General features: G+C 42.2%; 1 protein-coding gene across 2 annotated transcripts in view; it reads right to left on the bottom strand.

The window, feature by feature from the left end:
* FKBP15 (FKBP prolyl isomerase family member 15) overlaps positions 1-20,898 on the bottom strand; it is a 353,417-nt gene that overhangs the window by 62,908 nt on the left and 269,611 nt on the right. For both annotated transcript variants that reach the window (XM_069241370.1, XM_069241371.1), the window contains exon 24: positions 9,957-10,049. In XM_069241370.1, the coding sequence (XP_069097471.1) occupies positions 9,957-10,049 (93 nt within the window). The remainder of the gene's footprint in view (positions 1-9,956; positions 10,050-20,898) is intronic.

Genomic DNA, 20,898 nt, shown 5'->3' with positions numbered 1-20,898 from the left:
CAATGAAAGCACAGTTACCATCCACTTGAAGTGGATGGTAACCCAGTCGCAAATGGGAAGGGGTCCCCATGGGACCCCTTCCCCTTTGTGTCTGGACCAAAAAAGGAAAACGGGTTGCACTTTGAAAAAAAAAAAAACTGCTTTATATAAAAGCAGTCACGGACATGGAGGTCTGCGGACTACAGCAGGCCTCCATCCCCGTGAGTGCCCTGAATCGCTATGGGGTCGCAAATTGCGACCCACCTCATTAATATTAATGAGGTGGGTCTTTGCGACCCCATAGCGACTCGCCGAAGGTGTCTGAGACACCTTTCTGCATCCCAAATTGCGACTTTCAATTTGCGAGTCGCAGGGACTCGCAAATTGCAAGTCGCAATTTGGGAATTTGCTACATCTGGCCCTATGTCTTTTAACTTTAGAAGGTCACAGACTCGTAGCAGTGACAATCTGGGCTAACGATACATCAGCTGGTGTACTTGACTTAACAATACAATTGATGTAGGCCTCAGCTGTTTTGGATGGAGTACCACAACCTTGAATAGGCACTCCTGAAAAGTAGTCAGCGGATTTTGATCCCTTCCTGGTTGATGCACAATTGTATAATCATACTTCTGCAATTATAGTCCCGATTGTTCGATTTGGGGAGGCATCTTGGCTTTGGATTGCCTAAGATGGTCAGTAAACCTTGATGATCAGATGCCAGCATAAAATGTTTTCCGTACAGGAAAAGTTCACAAGCCCATACCACAGTCAAACTGACAGTGTTTGTATGATTTTGTTACTTTGACAAGTTGACTTTTCTCCTCATGTGCGTCCAGTCCGACATGTGCATGTTTTTCTGAGGGAAGCATTGACATGGCACTATCACTTTCTTCACTTTCACTTATTAATGAGGCTGAAGAACTGTTTGATAAACATTCTGGTGGTCATTTTGTCTCCACACTTTCACGCACTTACTTTTTCCTTCGCTCTACACATTGTCACAAAAAGGTTCTCTTTACCACAGCCTTTGCATAATTGACCAATGGCCGAACACTTTCCATTTGTGTGGAAACGCAAATCCACATCTAAAGCACAACTTCTTTTTGCGTGTAAACATCACTTTGTGTCCTTCAATCTTTTGGTTGGAATTACTTTTCACACTCATGACTGACTTGCTCTGGGCACCTTCGGCCTCCATGTCGGCATCCTGTCTCTAAGCACGTTCCTCAGCTATGGCAGGCATCAACACTTGCTCCAGACTAAGAGTTTCTCTCAGCATTCAGCGTTTGAATGAATTGGTCAAACATTTAGCCATCACTCTAAGCCTCATGCCCTCTTCATCATTAAAATAATTAAACTCACACAGTGTTTGATGAGTGTGTTAAGTCTTTTCACGAATTGATCAATTGTTTTGCCAACTCTTTGACATTCTAGACTAAAAACATGTCGCTCATAGTCAACGTTTAGTACTGGATTAAACTTGATATTCAACGCATTTTTAATCTGGCGGTATGTGACTTCTTCGTCAGTTCTTGGCATTTTAACTATGACTTCTTTCACACCATCACCAGCGAGAGGTTTGAGATATCTGATACTCTTCATCAGTCTCTTCAAGTAAGTGCTTCTATGAAATCTTCAAATGTCTCTATCTATGCAGTCTATCTATTGCCAATATTGTGCTTTTTGGCAGTGCTGAATGGTGGTTGTTGTGGTTTGAGGAAGGTGGCAGCATTGTACCTGTTAGTTAGTGATAAGCATCGAGGGTGGAGCTCTGTCAAATACTCAACTGTCCCTGGAAGTCTGCATCAACACTGAGGCCTGACAATGTTTCAGCCTCTGGGTCATCCAGGACAGCCCTTGGAGTTTTGACCTTCTTCTTGGTCTCCATCGGAGCCCCTTCACTCGTGGAGACCTCTGGAGTTGTTCTTTGCCATCACCCTGCAGCTTTGATGGTATTCCTCTTCAGGTATTGGACAGCTCAGTAAACACAAACTCAGTGCTTTTTCTTAGGCCCCCGCTAGGTGCTGAGGTCATAAGCTACACTTATGAAGCCTCAGGTAAGAGTAAGTACAGTATGCTTCTATTTTACTAGTTCTGTCAGCCAGTACTATTTGGTATTGGATAATTGTCTTTAACTGCGCTTGGTAAACCTGGTTGAATCAGCATTCAGTGCTAACGCCCCGTATATTGTATAGCTTTATTTTGTGTGGCAGCTCTGTAGCTTTTTGTTGGATCTTGGTTGTATTTTCTTTACTAATGATGCATAGACTTTTTCGTGGAGGTCTCTTTCCACTCATACGCTTCACAACGGCTGGAGTTGCGCTTTGACTCCACATACACCAATCGTTGACTCAGCACTTCTACAAAGGCACATATGGCACGCACAAGCAGTTTGCTTGGACTGAGGCAAACTCTCCAGGAGAGCACTTTCTTCTTCGGGTTCCTTATCCAATGTCTCATCCCCAGTTGTAGCCTCTTCCCCAGCCAGGTACACGCTGAATAACTAGGCCACACATGGAGTTGTAAATCACGTATTTATACCACTGGTTTACCCGTTAAACCAAGCTTTCATTACATTCTATTACTATACATCGATAGTGATTACATCACACTGATAAAGAGCCTGAGGGAACCAGAAAGGCTCAGTTCTAAATCATGCAAGAATTACCACGCGGACTCTTGTTTTCTTCTGTAGTATGCTATTGATCATCCCCTATTTTGGTGTCTCACGAGAGATAGTAGTTCAAATTTCAAATAATGCATTCAATTTACTACAATATTTTCGCAACCACCAGCAAGGGGACTGCATGGTTATGCCAGAGTTAACCTATCTGTTAATAAGATGCACTGACCCTCTTCACTCCTCCACTTCCATATAAAGCCAACCTTGTGGCCCACTGGGTCTTAACATATGGTCCGTGGACACCTGGCCGGTTCGCAACGCCCATTCAGGGGGTCCACGGTTGATTAGAAAATTAAATATTAAAACCATATGAAAAATGATATATGCATAAAAGGCAAAACTTATTGTTAGGAAACCTTTGTAAAATTCAGTTGGCATCCTTATCTTGATTTGTGGGAGCAGCGCAGCACAAGTACAGCAAACGGAATCTAGTATGGGCAATTGGTGGTCTCAACTGAAGCACTGGTACATGCCTACAAAAAGGCCTCATTGGGCGCAAAAAAAGGACAAAGTGATGCTAGAGTCCAGCATATCATTTTGTCTTTTAGAGATAAAACTACATTTTGAAAAGCTCCAACTTTCCCATTAAAATGTTGGTTTTACCATATTTTTTGTTTGTGTATTAAATAAAATATTCCCTATTTTATAGATTTTTTTTATATATACTGGCTTTATTTGTGTATTTTGTTTTGAGGTTGAAATCCTAGTGATTGCTTAGTCGGGGGTCCCTGGCTTCCAGGATTGATTCAGAGGGGGTCCTCAGAAGTCATAAGGTTAAGAACCACTGTTGTAGCCCTTCCACAGCCCCAAGTGTAGCACACCCATACATCACCTTACTGTTCACATGTTACACTGTGCGCCCTCTCACCAAGCTTGTTGTCACTCTATTCTTCTTTTGTTTTTTTCAGTCTTAATTCTTTTTAAAAGCTTGAAGTTTCCCTCTAGGTTCTTGCACATTTCAGTTGCAGGTTACTATTTCTACTGACAAAATACAGGCCTTCAGTCCTCATTGACTACTGTTTATTTTTTTAAATTTTTATTATGTCTGCCTCACATTTACATATTTCACACATTTTTAACATATGTTAAATATGATATGAAAAGAGGAAGGTATGAGTGGAAGACATGATGGGCAAAAAAAGGAGGGAGGGGAGAGACAGGGTGATTGGCTATTAATATAAATGACACTATAGCTATTAATGTGTCCTTACTTTTACATCATCTGTCCCACCCTCTTCCTAAACATGCCATTATTACCAGACATGAGGTAAAAAATAAAAACTTTGCAACTATGCTACGTGTACGTTGCTATAACTAGCTTGTAGTTTCTAAACTTGGTAATGGGAGGCACATTTACACCAGTAACACACATGAAGTAGAGGTTAAATCTCACCTAGTCAGGACAATAGGTTTGACAAGTGTGACTTGGCCACTAAAATCCCCGCAAGTGGCAGATGGAAAAAACAAATGATCCCTGACTGGAATTACAGGAAAGGATTTAATGTATGACTACAAACAAGGCTGACCTAATAGAGTCAAACAATGACACCTTTGCCAGATTGTACCTCCCTGAGTGGTTTTACTCACCGATAGGGGTACAGAGATACTCAAAAGATACATATTATTAACTTGAAAGAAGCAATAAAAAATGATCTTGCATGTAGCCTTTCTGCCAGATAGAGACCTCTGTAGAGTGGATTCCTCCAAACTAGAGAAAAGATAGATATGGAAAGTGTTCTTCAATGAGTACTATGCCGATGCCCACAGGATCCTCATTTGTGTAAGACAGGACTCTGGTAGATGTGAGCACAATAGTTATGAATACAATACGTAATGCTACAGGGAATACTTGATGGAACTGTTTTACTGTTGAACATGTTACTTACCTTTGCTGAAGTTCTTTCTGGTGGTACTCTATTTAACCAAAGATTCCTCGCCTTTTAACTATACACAGGCACCAAATTAGAGCGAGACTGAAGCAATGCGGTTGCAGCCCTGCGCGCTGATGCCAGTTCCTTTCTTCACACTGTTTACGTACTGACAAAGCCTGAAGCCTATTCATGTGATGAGCTGAACCAATCATGATGAGAAAGACAGTACATGACAGCTGTGCAGTGGCTCGAAGGGGGAGCACTTGAGAAACACAAGGCCTAAATTATGATATTGTGGCATTAGCAGAGCTTTTGGGGAGGGGGGCATATAAGTTAAGCCTTTCAAAAAAATCATCACAACAGGTGTCTTAAACAAGGATGGCTGGTTTGTCAAACTCAAAAGATCGAAAAGGACTACAAATAAACTTCAACAGTGCCCAATACAATGAAGCTGGATTGGCCTGGTATTTCTCAGGTGGATTAAGTTGTTGTATTCCTGCCCACTGGCGAGAGTCAAAACTGGGAAGGTAATTTCAGCTCAATGGCCCACAAAGACAGGTTCCATACAAGGATGTACCCTCATTATCTGCCTTGGCCATGGAGCTTTTAGCATGCATACTGCATGAGAGAGCATAAGAATGTGGATGTGACTTACGTATAGCCACTAGAGTTATGTGACTGACATCTAGCATGTGGAGCTCATGTGGCTTTGATAACATGTGACTGCATTTAAAAACAAATAAACGTGGAATGATGGTGTCTGTTTTTTTAATTGATGTGATGAATAGAATTATTCTCTCGCTCTAAAAAAGTTCAGTGGTCAGAAGGAACAAAAAGTGCTGGCTTTTTGTTGTATCTTTAATCAAAAAGAACAAGTTACTTATCTTTGGTAACGCAATACCTGGTAGAGACTCTAACTGCAGAATCCTTACCTTTGATTTTCCCAGGCATCAGACTGGATCTCAAAACTTTTGTTGAGCAATACCACTTGCGCACGCTGTCAGGTGGCTCCATTCGGCTCTGTGTGATGTAGTTGGTGCCGGAAGTGATGTTGCAGGCGCCACTATAGGCACCACCCAGGCACGTGGGTGTCAGTTACTTTATCAAAACCTTCCACGCCAGAAGTGCAGATCCATGACAAGAACTGGTGCATGTGTGTGTCCAAACTAGGGACCTGAAAAAAACAAATCACCCTAACCCTAGTAAACAAGTCCGTGGAGCGGAGAGGTATGGGTGGGTGTAAGGAATCTTCAGCTAGATAGAGTCTCTACCAGATAATGTGTTATCGAAGGTTAGTAACTTATTGACCTGAGCGAGACTTCTAACTGCAGATTCTTTGCCTTCGATTAGATACCCAAGCCATATCCTTCTAGCGGTGGGCTGCAGATAAATGTTTTTATACTAGCAAGTCTGATGCCTGGAAAAATCAAAGGTAGGGACTCTGCAGTTAGAAATTTCTATTAGATAGAAGAAAGAATACCAGAACTGGCTTTTTGAACTTTTTCTTGTTTTAATAAATGGACTACATCAAAGTGTTCTTTTCCTCAATTAAGCCAAAAAGTGGTTTAAACATTGGAGAGCGGCTCCTAGGCAATAGCAGTGTTTTTGTTAGGGTCAAAATGAATTGGTATTGGGTGCACTGGAAAAGATTAGAGATTTGACTGTGGTACCCATAGAAGCACCAGAGGGAAACGGAAGGGGGTCACAAATTTGCAATATGGCTTCTCTGACAGCCTAAACTTGTTGCAGCCTCTCTAACAGTCCCGGAAATTTGGGTTGCAACAGTTACGAGAGGGAAATGGGAGCAAAACTGACAGGCAACAAAACATTCTTGCAGCTTCTCAGGAAAAGGCTGGGGTGAGCCCTTCTGACTCATGAAGGCTAATGGGGATCTGTCATACACATCTGTCTGTGACAGCCCCTAAAAGGCCTAACCCTGTAATCTTAGGAGGGACATGTTCCATTGCACACTAAAAAACAATACTTTTGAGAAACACTCCTCAACTGACAAGAAACAATTTTGGTGGTAGCTTCTGTGTTCAAAGGCACCAAAAGGAACTAACATCAGCGTGCAAGGGGCAACTTACTAGCGCTCAGGGTTATGCTGTAAAAATCTTCTAGATCATTCTCTCACCTGGGGATGTTCACAAGGTAATGAATCTGCAGTCTGAAGTATCCATCAGAAAGTTCAGGCTATAGAAACATGGGCATGCTATTTTAGGCAATTTGGGGTGGACAACTAAACACAGGCCCTCATTAGGACCCTGGCGGTGTTAATGTGCAGTATCCCCGCCAACAGGCTGGCGGTGTATATCGCCACAGTATGAATTGGCGGGTTGGCCAATGCCAACCCGCCACATCTCCACTCATACCGCCATGGCGGTATGAACCACCGGGCCAGAGATGTTCATATCTGACTTGGCAGTCCACAGAAGACCGCCGGCGGCATTAGGAGCCGACTTACCGCCATGGTTTCCGCGGCGGTAGCACTGCCATGAAAACCATGGCAGTAGGGCAACTGGTGACAGGGAATTCCTTCCCTGTCACCGGTAGACACCCCGTCACACAGCATCTAACCCCCTCCACACCCTCTACACACTGTGGACCCTCCCCACATACATGCACACATACCCACACGCACCACACATACGCCCATTCACCTCCACTTTCAGATGCGCATCCACTCGCACTCACCATACACAAAATTCACTCACACATACTGACATGCATTCAGGCGCGCATCCACACAAACATACTCACACACTGACATGCAGACACGCACTCAAACGCATACAACCACGCATACATCACAACACTCACAGACACATTCACACACACATATTCATACACACATGCACCCACCACCCTCGCAACCCCTTCCCCAGTCAAATACCCGACTTACCTTGTCCGGCGAGGAGGTCGTCCAGCAGGGAAGGGGCGCTGCTACTGCCCGCAGCGCCCCGCAAGGCCGAATTAATGGTCTTAATGCAGCTTGCAGTGTCCTTCTGGTGGGGCGGTGCAGGTGGTAGCAACGCCAGAACACCACCGCCCGCCAGCATGGCTACTGCTGGATATCCACCCACAGTGTGACGGGAATCCAGCAGTACCCATTATATGGTGGAGGAAGACCGCCAAAGTCATAATGAGGGCCATAGTCTTTTCGCACGCAGACGATATACTGCTGTATCTCTAAGACTGTGCAACTCAAATTACAATGTGATGGATTTGTTAAACATTTTTTACAACATTTCAGGCCTTGGGTTAGCTGGGATAATCCCTGCTTGTTGCCACTAGGAGATAAAGATACTGATAGCTTGATCTGTTAATTCCTCACTGATGTCTGGAGGACAACACATATTTAGGCATCTAGGGACCCACATGGATCGCTTAGATTCAGATTTAATAGCAGGTAACATTTGAAAGGCAGTGGATGCGATAAACTCAGTATGGTGCTGGAAAAGTTGGACTCTATTGTTAATGGGGAAGGTATTTCTATTCAAGAAGGTGATATGTTGTCTGCTGCATTTCTTAGTCAACTTACTGGTCATTCAGTCATCATTGGTAGCATCTAGCCTTCGTACAAAGCCAAAGGGCCTGAATCCAGAGCGAATCTTGCTTGAAAGTTGGGCAGCATCATCCAACAATAAAGTACTAGAAAATAGAGACCTTGAACTACCCAACCTCAGCCTTGTTGGGATGTTGAAGACCAAGGCTCCTTCAAATATTTTGAGAACAAGTTAATTATCATCAGAAGACTAAGTCAGATGATGCTTAATTCCCAAGAGGATTCTTGCACATGATGCAATACATTTGTGCTTCTTAAGTAAAGAAGACAACCTATGAGTGTTATTTTTTATGATTATATTAAGACTCGCTGAAGCATCATCACAACCTCATTATAGGGAGTAAATGGAAGAACTTTTTTGTTTACTTAAGGATGAAAGGCCTGTGCGTGGAATTGAAAAGTTGTGCTGTACTATTCGGTAATTTATATCCGTATAGCCTTGTGTATTTCTTCTAACAAACTCAACAATTTTACTCAGCAACTAAATACTGTATGGATTCAAGGACTCAAAGATCAGTCTGTCCAGGGACCACTGCCAGAAGTCCATGTTGATGTAATCCTCGAAGCTCAATGTCGCACCAGGCGTGCAGGACTGCAAAGAGGATAAAGTACACTGCACCATGGGAGAGTTAAAATTTGGTGACTTTTCTGAATGATAATTGCCCCTATGGCCTACATTTTAAGACCATTCTTTCGTGGAATGTGTGCAAAGTGGTCAAAATTGTTTTAACACCAAGGAAAACAGTAGATTTGAAGTAACTGGTATCTCCCTCACGGAGATAATCAATAGCACAATAAACAAATGTATTGCATGAGACAGCCAACCCCTTTACTGAAGAGAACATTCACATTCAATAAGGTATATTATGTAACAGAAAGACTTGGGATATTAGAAACAAGGATAATCTGCTACTCTGTTAATCAGACCTGGAGAATTAAAACAGCAAATGAGAATCAGATGCTTATAGAAATTTAAAAGATGAACCACAGATTTTAAGAATCAGTAAGTGAAGCCAAGAAACAAAACTAATTTCTAAAAACTGCACACTTCTAAAAACACAAGTGATGTTTCAAGTAGTGCTCAGAATGTCTCAGAAAGAACAAAGAACAATGATAGGTAGAAACAACACCCACATGAGTCTCCTTCAAGAAATGAACACTATGTTATGAAGATCCCTTCATTAATACAAAAGGAAATGAATATGGAGGACGAAGCCATATTTTTGGGAAGGCAGGTCATAGACACAGAACGTCACATGTTTACGGCCATCATGTCGGTTTTCAGTGCTACAACAGGTACTTTTGGTTCATTTCTGCACAATGGACAACATGTGGGAGCGGAGACTGCATATGAATTACAAAATATTTAACACACGATGGAGCTGTGCAGGGGCCATGGGCAGGGTTGAATTAAATATGGATTGCAATATTCCACATGAGGTTGAGCCTTTTGAGATGTTAAAGGAGTTGGTAAACAATTACATTTTTGCTACTGACCACAATAGCCAAAAGTATGTTCTTCAACCACAGAGTAGAACTGAGGCACACAAAAATATTTATCTGCCTAGAGCACTCCGACAACAAATATGGTGTAGTGAGCAAGTGGTACATCTTAATAATTAGAGAGTGAAATTGATGCATCTTCCATTTACACGATCTCACAGTAACTCTAGATGATGAGGTGCAAGAAGTGAATGTAATCTTGAACGTGAAGTTCGGCAAACAAAATATGTGAGGTTTGACAAAAGAAGCCTTTGTAAGCCAATCAAATCACACTCAATCCATCTATGTATGCAACTTACTAACTGCAAACTGGAGGCTTCTAGAGCATACAAGAGAGATGTATTCTTCTTACCTTTTCTTCAAGCGTCTCCAGTTGATCAGCCTTCTCCTGCAAAGTCTCAAGTTTCTTCACCTCACTATCCCGGGACTCTCTGAATGTAGCAAGCTTAATAAAAAGAAAATTATTTCAAACTGAAATACTGGATCCCGTGCTGTAGCAGTATGGGAAGGCTGGAATTATTTCATTTCTATCAAATGCATTTATAACAAAGTAAAAAAAATGTACTGTAAGAAAATTGAACCTATTCTTTTTATTGCTTTTTCAACGTTTCAAGGTTTTCACAGCAGACCTGCTGAACAAACATCATCTAATAGAAATATACACAACAGTTAATGTACCCTTAACATTTCTTATAATGACTGAGGTCCTGGTACAGGGAAAGAGGAGCCTCAGCAATGGGCTGATGAGGCATGCTGGGCGTCAGGTGCAGTCGGAGTGCTCAGAAACGGCGAGACGACGTGCTGCTCGACGGAGAGGCTCATGAGCTGGACGCCACCAGTTAGAGGAGTCACCCTCCATGGGATCATTCTGAGGCTTCCTCATAAATATTTATCTTGCTTTAATCAGAAGCCGCGATTTGTGGCAAGAATTGTGGTTTGCCATTTTAAAAAAGATCTTTACTGCAAAGGAGCAGTAGATTTGTCAAAGATAGCACCAGACTTCTTTTAACTAGGGAGAGTGGATATATTATGTGCCCTGAAGAAGGTGTGTGACTGGCTGGTCACATAACACCGAAACGTGTGTCGGAATGATTCTTGGACGGATATAACTACCTGATGTTTCTCTTTCTGGATCCCACAACATACATTAAATAGAGTTACACATTTGGAGGACGATTCATTTAAGGATGGGCTCAATATATTATGATTGACTCATAGCAGTACAATGAATGAACATAAAGTGTCAATAGTCGAATTTGGAAAATTATTTTTGCGCAACATATTTAACAATTGAGGTTACTGTTCTCCTTTATTAGTGGAGGATCATGTGAGTAATATTTGTTAGGCCGTCTGTACTTTTCCACTTTTTAACCAGTGGGCATGATGAGAGTAAGCTGGTATGAGTGATTTCGATAGGAAGGACAAATTTAGGCCCTTCTATTTATGAAATAAGATATATAAGGATATTGAATAATAACTTGTATGTCTATAAATAAAAACAATCATGTTTATTATTGTTTTTATATGTATAAAGTTTAAGCTGGACGCCTAGAGAATCATTATAAGGATTCCAGTATTGGAACCTGAAGTGGAGGTGGGTTGTTTTCTCTTTTTAGTTTGATGAGGCATGCTGATCGTCCAAGGGCAAATGAAGTGGCCAACCATTCGGATCAATGGTAAGAAATGTTATTTGTTTCATGAATACCTAGTTAACTTGGCCAACAATGGCTGAAGAAGATGCAGCAGTGCAGAACAAACCCAACTGAATTTTAGTGGTCAACAGATAGAGTACTAAATTGGAAAGCCTGCCTTAAAAGACTAGGCAATACAGTAACTGGTCTTGTCTTACATGAATGTTAATGAGTCTCTGTAGCTGGAGAGGTGGGGCTATCAAACAAAAAGAGGATACATCTCTTTACGTTTAGGGAAATTAGATACTACCTTGCCAATAAGGGAACTAGAGATTCAACCTTTTACCATAATTTTGTGAAATGTTGCATATTGGTACGGGAAAGTAAGCAGCTCAGTAAATGTGCAAGTTTATGTAACAACCAAGAGAATGGCTATCATCCGGGTCACAACTTAAATGTCACCGGAGGCCATACGGTTATTTCAAATTTTTTCAACACAATATTGTAAAAATATATCAAGTAAGCATTTCTAACATTTTTCTTTTTGTTGATATGTGCGATGTAGCTGAATTCATTTCTAAAAGACTCAACTAACTAGAGACCCAGATCTCAGGCACCAAACATTTAAGGGTCATTACATTAAGGAAGGAATGAAGGAATCCCATGCTAGCTAGGAAAAAGATCTACCCTTTTTTATAAAGGAACAGTTTCCTTTCGTCAGACACTGTACTTTAGAGATTTACTTTGTGCTTATTTAGGGTTTACAAAAACATTTTGTACAATAAGTTCTAGGAATTTGTGGGGATACAGTGAGTAGGTGGAATAGCATAAACAGTCACAGAAAATAGCCATGCACCTCCAGAAAAGCCTGTTCTCTATACATTAAAGATGCATATTGAGAAATTCCAATTTCAACGTGAGGCAAAAACGTCAACCTGAGGTCAAACCCACTTGCTGAACATCCGATTCACAATAGTTTGCTGGATTGACCAAACCTGAGCAATGTAATGAATTTTACTCAGGATGCACATTTCCTATTCTGGAGTGCAGTCAGCTAACCAAAAGGGTGCTAACCATTTCCAGGGCTCAGAAACATATGCACATCATTAGGTTGGCACAAAGTGAAGGCAGACACGATGTTCTATGTATTCAGGCACAATATGGCTAAGTACTAACTTTACAGATAAGTACCTTCTTTCTGGTAGTCTGTAGAAAGGCTTTCAAGAGTTGTACAAACTACCTTGAGCTACGTGATGTAAGCACAAAGGAGCATGGTAAGTGCAATGCACTTCCACTCAGATTAATAATGCACCACACACACACTCTGAAGACCCACTTGCCAATGGGAACTTCTGGGGTCTAAACGTGATTTTTTAGCTTGCAATTGTCAGATGCCTATTGTATATGTAAATCACTTTACGCAGCAGTTTTTTAAAAAATTGTTTTGATTTTCGCAATCCTTTTATTTTTGTCGAAAAATGCTTAAATGTAGGGTGAGAGATCACAGAGCATGCTTATATTGGGGCATATCGCTTTAGTGTGTTTCTATAGATTTCATCTTACACGAATAACGGGCATGGCATAGACAAACATTATTCAAACATTATTTGTAAAATGGCTGCACCAGGAAGTTATATTATTATGATTGCTTACTGTATTTTATCCATGTGTGCAAATGGCTTGATGTGCCACCTTAAACTTGTGAAGCCTTAAGCTGTTTTTAATTTGCTGGTTCTGTGATGTGGTAGTATTGTAGAACTTGAGATGATGCATTAAATGTACAGGTGCGTTTATGTGGGTGAATGGTGCATGGTGAATGGTAACAAACTGATACCAGAATTACTTTCCCTGTTCTATGGTCTATCAATAATCTTTAGGGCCTTTCCCACAAGGCACTGTTCTGTCCGTTTTACATTCAGGTTTGGAAGAGATGCATGAGTGGTTTAGATTACAAGTATAAAGCAGGTAAAATGCATGCTCAATGGTATGTGTGTGGGGCATGTCTCACAAGTAGAGAGCCTGATCCAAATGCATGGGATACTCCTTTGCACAGGCCTGGCTTGCTTGTCATCCAGGTACTTGGAAATCGATCATTGTCGCAGTGAAAACACTCGAGCCAGCTTAAGGACTTGACGGCCTAATAAGTGGAAGTCTCCCACGTGGGCTCCCTTAGAAGTCGAGGTAAGAAGACAATCCTAGTTGTTACCCTAAAGGATATGTCCTGCTCTGGGATCCATACAATGATAAGACAAATGCCCATCACCTCAGCATCAATATGGTAGCCATGTTAGAGATATCAATGGCTAAAAATCCATCAACTATGACAATGACTAGCCAGATTAACTTTGAATGCATATCCTTAAGCACAAGTAATATTTATGATTTGGTCTTGAATGCTGGTACGGAGGACGTGCTTGACTGCTGCTGGGGAAACATTGGAGAGAGGATGTGGTGTAACGGACAGTGCTGCAGACTTTCGAAATGGGGAACTAGGTTCAAGTCTTGGCATTGGCTCAACATCCTGTGATTCTGGGAAAATCACTCAATCTCCTCATGCCTACCAAAAATGAATGGTCCTCGTGTAATGTAACTGGTGCTCATGTTAAGCACTCCAAAAGCTTCGGGTCAAGTTTGCGCTACATAAAACTACCAAAAAATAAATAAAATACAAATAAATTATTCCTGGACGTCTCTCCTTGTTAACCCAGGAGTTGTCAACCAAACGGCTCCTTTTGCTAGATTGCAACTCTTATTTTGTATCCTGTCCTTAATTGTTATATATTGCAAGGAAAAACTTTACTAGGTTGTCAGCCTCTAGTGATGTACATTCACATGCTGTGCACAAACCTGCCCACTAGTGTTGGATATAAAAGATGCAAGTTGTTTTCATTCAAAGAGATTTTGGTTTCAGAGAGATCTGTGACACCACACCAAAACCCACAGGGCACCTGGAAATATTCTCCCCTTTAGATTGGGCTTTTCTCCAATGGGTAAGTGTACATGTGTAGTTGCAAAGCTTTATACAGCTTGTGGATTGGACAAGGAACAAACTTTGGCACAATAAGGTTAAGAGAAACTAGGAAACCCATGTGTCAAGCAGAGCTCGCATCTGGTGAGGTGGTGTGGTGCAAGTTAATCTACTGAAGTACACAAAAAGGTGATGGATTGAATGATTGAAATAATCTCAGCCATTGGTAATTACATTGCACCTGTTAGACACCTCAAGCTTCGGAGTCAATTACTCAATTGATCCCAGTGCCCTGAGTATCCTGGGTAATTGTCAACCTCACAGGAGACTGTGGCTGTAGGTAATCCACCTTTTCTACACAGACATACAAGTTTTCACCTTTTCCTGCCACTAGTGAACTGCAGCACCTATTATGCCCTCCACTACAGTATCAGTGCAAATACAGATTTAGGCTTACCATTGTAGCTTGACAGTAACAGAGTGAAAACTACAATCTGACCTGTCAAAATAAACCCTTCTGAAAGTTCAAACCCTCCCTTTTAAATAACAATAAGTCACTCCTATCTTGGCTTTGCAGCTCACAAGGCAGGGTGCATGATATTTAAACGTAGGACATGCACAATTTTAATGTTAATGACATTATAGTGACTAGCACTCAAAAGCTATTGTCACTGTAGAAAGGCTAGCTAGCCTAGTATTGCATCACTGGTATAGAACGAGCTAGAAAAATAATGAAATACCTATTTTAATAGTTATTAAAAATTGAATTCAGTGATGAGGTCTGATTTCTAATAAAAATGAAAGTTATCCTTTACCTGACTGAACTGCCAGAATGCTTAATAGCATAATATTCTTCCAGCTCTCCGCTAGTAATTAGCCTTGAATCTGTGTGAAATACTTCTTAAAAGCAAACAATAGGCTGACCTGAATGTGCTCAGCATATTATGCGAGGTGGGGCTGTGGACCTCCTTTTGGAAGCACAGTGTCAAAGCCTACTTGACAAAGTCTGCTAAGCCACATGTAACGCTTGAAAGGACAAAAACAGGATGCAAAGACAATTCTTGTGAGTTCACTGTCTGGCTGTTGAAGGACCCTGCTTTTGTCCTATTAGACTTCTGACTCTAGGTTTTACATATAATACTAGGGCACACTTCTAGGGAAAGGAACAGAATGCCAAGACAAATCTTGTGTATCCACTGTTGTTTTGTCTTACTGGACTTTTGTTTCTGGGGTTATTTGGGTAATGTGGCTGCCATAAATTGGATTTTAGTGCTAAATGTAGGAGGAGAGTAAGATTACTTTAGTGCACTCTCCTCTCCAAGCACAACCCCATAGCCCAAGACATTCACCATCTTGAAAATGCCCAAAGTGGATAGGGTTGGCCACAGGAATGTTTACCTCACTGGTTAGGGCGTGCCTATGAGTCATTCCCACCCACGAGCTAGGGATAAATGAGATACCTCTAGGCAAGAACAGAAGAGGGCTGGACCTGCTGTCTGTGACCTCAGAAGAGGCCTGAATGAGTAGACATGCTTGTTTTTGTACCCACACGAATAAGTGGACGCAAAGGGTCATGAGGCTGACTGCCTGTTCAAGCTCAAGGAAAAATCACAACCTTTGCAGGGTGTACCCTGAAAGTCACTAAATTAATCTGAACCTGGCCACGTGTAAAGCGCAGTACCGAAACAGTAATAAAGTAAATATGCAAAACTATAATTATACTAAACGAAATTAGAAACAAAGTAAAATGTAATAAACAAAATGACACCAAAATGTCAAAAATCCAATAAGGGAAACCAAAGATGTGAATTTCTAAGGTTTGAGTAGGAATAGCACTCAGAAACAAAAAGTGCCAAAGATAGTCAATGGTTGTGGTAGACTGGCACCTAGGCACAATTTGAGGCTGAACATACTGGAGCGTGCCCAATACACTAACCAGGTTCGTCCTGGTCAAAGATTTTATCTTTTCCCTTACTTGTGACCAAGACACTGGCTGGTGTCAAAATGCATTGGGTGTGTTGCCAACAATAAAGCACTAACTAATTAAAACTCTGGAAGTTAGTGTGTTTTTCTCCCTGAACCCCAAGGGGGAGGGAGGGCGGTTTGCTGATCTATATGGAAAATGTCACTTACCCAGTGTACATCTGTTCGTGGCATGGGACGCTGTAGATTCACATGCTGTGCATTATCCTGCCATCTAGTGTTGGGCTCGGAGTGTTACAAGTTGTTTTTCTTCGAAGAAGTCTTTTCAAGTCACGAGACCGAGTGACTCCTCCCTTTCGGCTCCATTGCGCATGGGCGTCGACTCCATCTTAGATTGTTTTCCCCGCAGAGGGTGGGGTAGGAGTTGTGTATATAGTAAAGGTGCCCATGCAATGGAGTGAGTATGTATGGATTTTGGATTTCCTGCATGAGGTTTGTGGAAAGCTACAAACAATTGTTTTGTTTTGCGAAATAGTTTTGTTCTATCAATGTAATACATTAGTGCTCTTTTAATGTCTAAAGTATGTAAGGCTCTTTCAGCTACTGAGTCTGGTTGTGGAAAAAAGACTGAGAGTTCCACTGTTTGGTTTAGGTGGAACGGTGATATAACTTTTGGTAGGAATTTGGGATTTGTACGGAGAACCACTTTATGGTTATGTATTTGTATAAAGGGTTCTTGTATAGTAAATGCTTGTATTGCACTTACTCTTCTAAGAGATGTGATAGCTATTAGGAAGGCTACTTTCCAGGTTAAGTACTGTATCTCACAGCAGTGCATAGGTTCAAATGGTGGACCCTTGAGTCATGTTAATACAATATTGAGGTTCCACGAGGGGACTGGTGGTGTTCTCGGGGTATGATTCTTTTTAAACCCTCCATAAATGCTTTGATGACTGGGATTCTAAAAAGTGATGTTGCATGTGTAATCTGCAGATAGGCAGATATTGCTGTGAGATGTATTTTTATAGAAGAAAATGCTAGTTTAGATTTTTTAAGTGTAATAAATAGCTTACAATGTTTTTTGCGGAAACATGTAGTGGTTGAATTTGATTATTATGGCAGTAATAAACAAATCTTTTCCATTTGTTTGCGTAACAATGTCTTGTAGTAGGTTTTCTAGCTTGCTTAATGACCTCCATACATTCCTGTGTAAGGTCTAAATGTCCAAATTCTAACACTTCAGGAGCCAGATTGCTAGATTGAGCGAAGCTGGATTCGGGTGTCTGATCTGCTGTTTGTGTTGAGTTAACAGATCTGGTCTGTTTGGTAGTTTGATATGAGATACTACTGACAAGTCCAGTAGTGTTGTGTACCACGGTTGGCGAGCCCAGGTTGGTGCTATTAGTATGAGTTTGAGTCTGTTTTGACTCAATTTGTTTACTAAATAAGGAAGGAGTGGGAGAGGGGGGAAAAGCGTAAGCAAATATCCCTGACCAACTCATCCGTAACGCATTGCCCTTGGACTGAGGGGGTGGATACCTCGGCGCGAAGTCTTGGCATTTTGTGTTTTCTTTTGCTGCGAATCGGTCTATTTGTGGTGTTCCCCAGCGTAGAAAGTAGTTTTGTAGTACCTGGGGATGAATCTCCCATTCGTGTGTTTGTTGGTGATCTTGAATGAGATTGTCGGCAAACTGGTTTTGAATTCCTGGGATATACTGTGCTATTAGGTGAATGTGAATCGCCCAATGCCAAATCTTTTGTGCTAAGAGACACAGTTGTGATGAGTGTGTCCCTCCTTGTCTGTTTAGGTAATACATTGTTGTCATGTTGTCTGTTTTGACAAGAATGTGTTTGTGGGCTATCAGTGGTTGAAATGCTTTCAATGCTAGAAACACTGCTAACAGTTCTAACTGATTTATGTGCAGTTGTTTTTGGTGAACGTCCCATTGTCCCTGTATACTGTGCTGGTTGAGGTGTGCTCCCCACCCCATCATGGAAGCATCTGTTGTGATCACGTATTGTGGCACTTGGTCTTGGAATGGCCGCCCTTGGTTTAAATTTATAGGATTCCACCATTGAAGCGAGAAGTGTGTCTGGCGGTCTAACAACACTAGATCTTGAAGTTGACCCTGTGCTTGTGTCCATTGTGTTGCTAGGCACTGTTGTAAGGGCCGCATGTGTAGTCTGGCGTTTGGGACAATGGCTATGCATGACGACATCATTCCTAGGAGTTTCATTACAAGCCTCACTTGATAGTGTTGGTTTGGGTACATGTTTAAAACTACATTTTGGAAGGCTTGTACCCTTTGTGGACTTGGAGTGGCAATCCCCTTTTGTGTGTTGATTGTTGCTCCTAAGTATTGTTGTATTTGGCACGGTTGTAGATGTGATTTCTGGTAGTTTATGGAGAACCCTAGTTTGTGGAGTGTTTATATGACATATTGTGTGTGTAGAAGACACTGTTGCTGAGTGCTGATTTTTATTAACCAGTCGTCTATGTAAGGGAATACGTGCATATGCTGTCTTCTGATGTGAGCAGCTACTACTGCAAGGCATTTTGTGAATACCCTTGGGGCTGTTGTTATGCCGAATGGTAATACTTTGAATTGGTAATGCACGCCTTGGATTACAAACCTTAAGTATTTCCTGTGTGAAGGATGTATGGGTATGTGGAAATACGCGTCCTTGAGATCTAATGTTGACATGTAGTCTTGTTTTTTGAGCAAGGGAATCACGTCTTGAAGTGTCACCATGTGAAAGTGATCTGATTTGATGTAAAGATTCAGTGTTCTGAGGTCTAATATGGGTCTCAGTGTTTTGTCCTTTTTTGGAATCAGAAAATACAGGGAGTAGACACCTGTTCCTTGTTGGTGGTTGGGTACTAGTTCTATTGCTTATTTTTGTAACAATGCTTGGACTTCTAGTTGTAACAGGTCTAAGTGTTGTTTGGACATATTGTGTGCTCTTGGAGGCACATCTGGTGGGTATTGTAGGAATTCTATGCAATAACCATGTCGGATAATGGTTAGGACCCATGCGTCTGTTGTTATGTGTTCCCAGTTGTGGTAATATGTGGTAAGTCTCCCCCCCACTGGTGTTGTGTGGTGGGGGTTGGTGACATTGAAGTCACTGTTTGGTTTGTGGGGTTTTTGGGCTCTGGAATTTCCCTCTTACTTTAGGGAACTGTCCACCTCTATATTGTCCCCGAAAACCTCCTCTTTGGTATTGGCCCTGATATGTAGGTCTGACTTGCGAGGTGGAAGGTTCTGTGGTTTGGGCACGAAACCCCCCTCTAAAGTGCGGCTTCCTAAAAGTGCCTCTGTTGTGTGGGGAGTAGAGCGCGCCCATGGCTTTGGCCGTGTCCGTGTTTTTTCAGTTTGTCTATTGCCGTATCCACCTCCGGCCCAAACAGTTGTTGTTCGTTGAAAGGCATATTCAGCACAACCTGCTGGATTTCTGGCTTAAATCCGGAGGTTCGTAACCATGCGTGTCTACGAATGGTCACTGCCGGGTTCACTGCCCTTGCCGGCGTGTCTGCTGAGTCCATAGCCGACCGTATTTGGTTGTTCGAGATAGCTTGGCCCTCCTCAACAACCTGTTGGGCACGTTTGTGGAACTCTTTGGGAAGATGTTGAATGAAATGTTGCATTTCATCCCAATGTGCCCTGTCGTATCGTGCCAGTAGAGCTTGTGAATTGGCAATCCGCCATTGATTGGCTGCCTGTGCTGCCACTCTCTTGCCTGCTGCATTGAATTTCCGACTTTCCTTGTCGGGCGGTGGTGCGTCTCCTGATGTTTGGGAGTTTGCCCTTTTCTGGGCTGCTCCCACTACCACCGAATCAGGAGCTAATTGTTGTGGGATATATACAGGGTCAGTAGGGGGAGGTTTATATTTCTTCTCCACCCTAGGCCTTTTACTGGGTCTTGAAACACATGCTTGGCGTGTTTTAACATGCCTGGCAGCATCGGCAAGCTTTGGCATTGGCTGTGAGTAGATGACCGGGTGTTGAACAAAAAGTCGTCTTCTATGGGCTCTGCATGCATTGCTACATTATGAAATGTAGCTGCCCTTGATACCACCTGCATGTACGCAGTGCTGTCCTCAGGTGGTGACGGCCTTGCCGGGTAGCAATCAGGACTATTATCTGAGACCGGTGCATCATGCAAATCCCATGCATCCGGGTCGTCCCCGTGTGTGTCGGTGACTGCATCATTGGGGGTGTTGCTACCGGGGACAGATGTGGCGAATGTGATGGCGATTGCTGTGGCGAGAATTGTGGTGGTGTCTTTTCTTTAGCCACTTTAGTTTTTGGCTGCATTTCCGTTTCTTGGAATGCGAGCTTGCACTTCATCTTTATTGGAGGTAGAGTTCGGATTCTCCCCGTTTCTTTTTGTATATGCAACCTCCTCTGGGTATGGTCTGGCTCCCCCATGCCCAGTTCTTGTTCAAATCTGTGACCTTGTATTTGAGTTGAAAGGCTTTGTTCTTCTGTATAGGAGCCTGGTTTCGGCTCCGAGGCCGCATGTTTCGGCACCAAAGTCTTTGACAGTCTTTTTCGGCTCTGAGGAAACCTTTTTGACTTTCGGGGTGCCGAATTCTCGGTGTCGAGTTTGTTCGGAGTCGGTGCCGAACTCTCGGTGTTGAGTTTGGTCGGAGCCGGTATCTCGACCGGAGTCGGATGTCTTCGGCTGCTGGGAGGCCTTTTTCGGTGCCGATGTTTGGTCACCATGTTTTCGGGTTAAGCCATGGCCTGTTGGTGGTGGCATCCCCT

The sequence above is a fragment of the Pleurodeles waltl genome, chromosome 6 (assembly GCF_031143425.1).
Source record: "Pleurodeles waltl isolate 20211129_DDA chromosome 6, aPleWal1.hap1.20221129, whole genome shotgun sequence".
In the NCBI taxonomy this organism is placed as follows: Eukaryota; Metazoa; Chordata; class Amphibia; order Caudata; family Salamandridae; genus Pleurodeles; species Pleurodeles waltl.
The sequence above is the reverse complement of the archived record's forward strand: the minus strand, read 5'-3'. Positions and strand labels throughout refer to the sequence as shown.